Genomic DNA, 2,500 nt, shown 5'->3' on the forward strand with positions numbered 1-2,500 from the left:
TTGACTAGTGTGTGCGTGCGTGTGTCGCTGCCTGTTGGTGTGAGTGGAGGATCGGCCTCAGTTGTGGCGTGGCCTTTGTGTAACGCTGAGCTGCGTGTCGCCAAAAGACTCTCCCGCCCACCCTTTTTGCTGACTGTTTACGCGTCTGCTCTCATCATCCAACGTGTACATCGTCCACGCCCGTGAATATCGCCGGGTGGGCGTGGGGCAGCAAGGTGGATGAGAGGTCACTACTGGCAGCAGGAAGCTGCAACAGGACTGGGCCGGCATCAGGCAATGTCAGTCCTGCCACGAGGCATCCACCACTCTCGCCCACGCCCGCTATAAACCTTTTAAGTGGGCGGCTTATTTGGTGCGAGAGTGGGCGGCCCGATAAATCTAGACACTTTGAGCCACTTGCACCGATATCGCACACAAGCACTCGCAAGAAAAGCCCAGTGAAAGCGATTACGTTTCCATGGAAGTTTGTTTTCTTTCATCTGTTTAGTCGGCGAATCGAGCTACTTCCCGAGACCAGAAACGCTTGACCAAAGTTCTGAAGGAGCAGAACCGTCGGGGAGAAGTTCTCGAAAAGAAACTCCCGCTGCAGCTCACGTGCACGCCAGACGACATCTCCCGAGCGTCTCGCCGAAACGATTAGTCTCCGAGTCCTCTCTCCTTTTCCCTGGAAAGAAAGTGGCAAGGAAAGCGAGTCCATGTGGCACTAGGCACGAACTGCACCATGCTTACCTGTGTATGACTACACGTAACTGGTCTCCAACAGTTAATTGCATTTCTATCATTTATACAGGTGATAATCGCCATATGCAACTTTTTATGTGTCCAGTGAACTTTACTGATTATTGATGGAAAGTCTGTTAGAGTTTATCTTGCTGTTAATGAAGGTCACTTCTTTGTTAAAGTTTCACCTCGTTGTTACTTAAGATGTAAATCTGTTGCCGTTGCCTTGTTTTTGTTATTCAGAGGAACCTTAGTGATTGTCATTACTTTAAAACCTCTACATATCTAGCACTGCGCCGACAACGATGCCTCTGTGTCGCACTATCGCTTTCGACTGCTGTTTATGCAAGGACATGGAGGGCTCTTGTACCGACATGGTGGCGAGGACTTAGCCTCGACATGGGTACTAACAATGGGAAAATAACATAATAACTATCAAGAGTTCCGAGGGCGTCACTTGGAGCTCCTCGTCAGACAGTGTGACTGGCAGATGCAGCGGCCGGCCTGAGATCTACACTGCTGAAGTAGAAGAAAATCTGAGACAGAGCATGATTGCGCGATTTAGACAACAATCACAGAGTGAGATTATGGGGACATGCGGAAAACACCTGGAGTAGCACCACTTGACAAGCAACTGAGGTCTTACAGAAATCCTTGTATTAGAAACCCCAAGTGTGATATCGCTTGCATTCGGAGGCGTGGTGCACGGGAGGCGGACAAATCGCTTAGCAAATGTTCCGCTGAGATCGGTCAGACGATTCTGCGGGCCCCCCTTGTGGATGCGCTCTGAGCTGCCACTCGCCCCGGGGTCGCGACCGCCTGTATGATGGTATGGTCAGCCAGACACTCGCTTTAAACACTCCCTTTGAACAGTTGACGACTGACCTTGACCCGTCGCAAGATGTCGGGTCGACGGATGTGGAGTCTCGGGTCAAAGCGCCCGAGCACAGACGGAGGCCGAGGGGTGCGCTACACGACCTGTCGCCCCTCGCACGACGACGAACTGGAGGACATCGCCATTGTGTCGAACCCCGACCCGGGCCAGGTCAAATACGGGTCAGGATCCATCACCGCCAACGGGCCCCGAGTCGTACCAGGTACGTGGGTGGTGACCAGGAAAGGAAGGCTTTCTCTGCTGTGGAGATGAGCTGGATCTCTTTCGCGTGTGTGGATGTGTACATACATAAATGCATACACGCGAACGTATCAGCGTCGCCAGGAAAGCAAATTCTACTTTTCCATTATTTCAGATAATCTTTAAAGTCAATTGCGAACGATGACAAATAATTTTGAGAGTGAAGGGAAATAAACAACCGTAGATCGGGAACCATTGAAATAAACAGCTGAATCATCATCATAAACATCAAAATGAAATCAAAATGTCAAAAAGTAACAAATAACAATGGTAATAGCAATGAAGAGAAAGATATATAATGATAAAGATGATGGAAGCGATGGCTGATAAAAACACAAGCAAAAATAACGAAAGAACAACAGCGACCATGATAATATCAGTGACGATAATTGATGATCATCATCATATTATTGATAATGATAATGATAATGCTAATAATAATAATAATAATGATAATAATAATCATGATACTGATAATTACGATAATGATGATAATAATAATAATAGTAGTGATAGTACTTATAATGATGATGATGATGATAATAATGATAATAATGTTAATTATGATTATAATAACAAAGATGATAATAATGATAATAATTATGATAATGATAATGATGATAATGATGATGATAGTCATGATAA

The 2,500-nt window shown here is 46.1% G+C and overlaps 1 protein-coding gene across 1 annotated transcript in view; it reads left to right on the top strand.

Annotated features, from left to right (window-relative positions):
* The first annotated feature begins 59 nt into the window (after positions 1–59).
* Positions 60–2,500, top strand: part of LOC138864917 (cyclic nucleotide-gated channel alpha-2-like) — an 85,318-nt gene continuing 82,877 nt past the window's right edge. The window contains exon 1 of the mRNA XM_070133559.1: positions 60–1,817. Coding sequence (XP_069989660.1) covers positions 1,622–1,817 — 196 coding nt within the window. The 5' untranslated portion in view covers positions 60–1,621. The remainder of the gene's footprint in view (positions 1,818–2,500) is intronic.

Source organism: Penaeus vannamei, chromosome 19, assembly GCF_042767895.1.
Source record: "Penaeus vannamei isolate JL-2024 chromosome 19, ASM4276789v1, whole genome shotgun sequence".
NCBI lineage: Eukaryota > Metazoa > Arthropoda > Malacostraca > Decapoda > Penaeidae > Penaeus > Penaeus vannamei.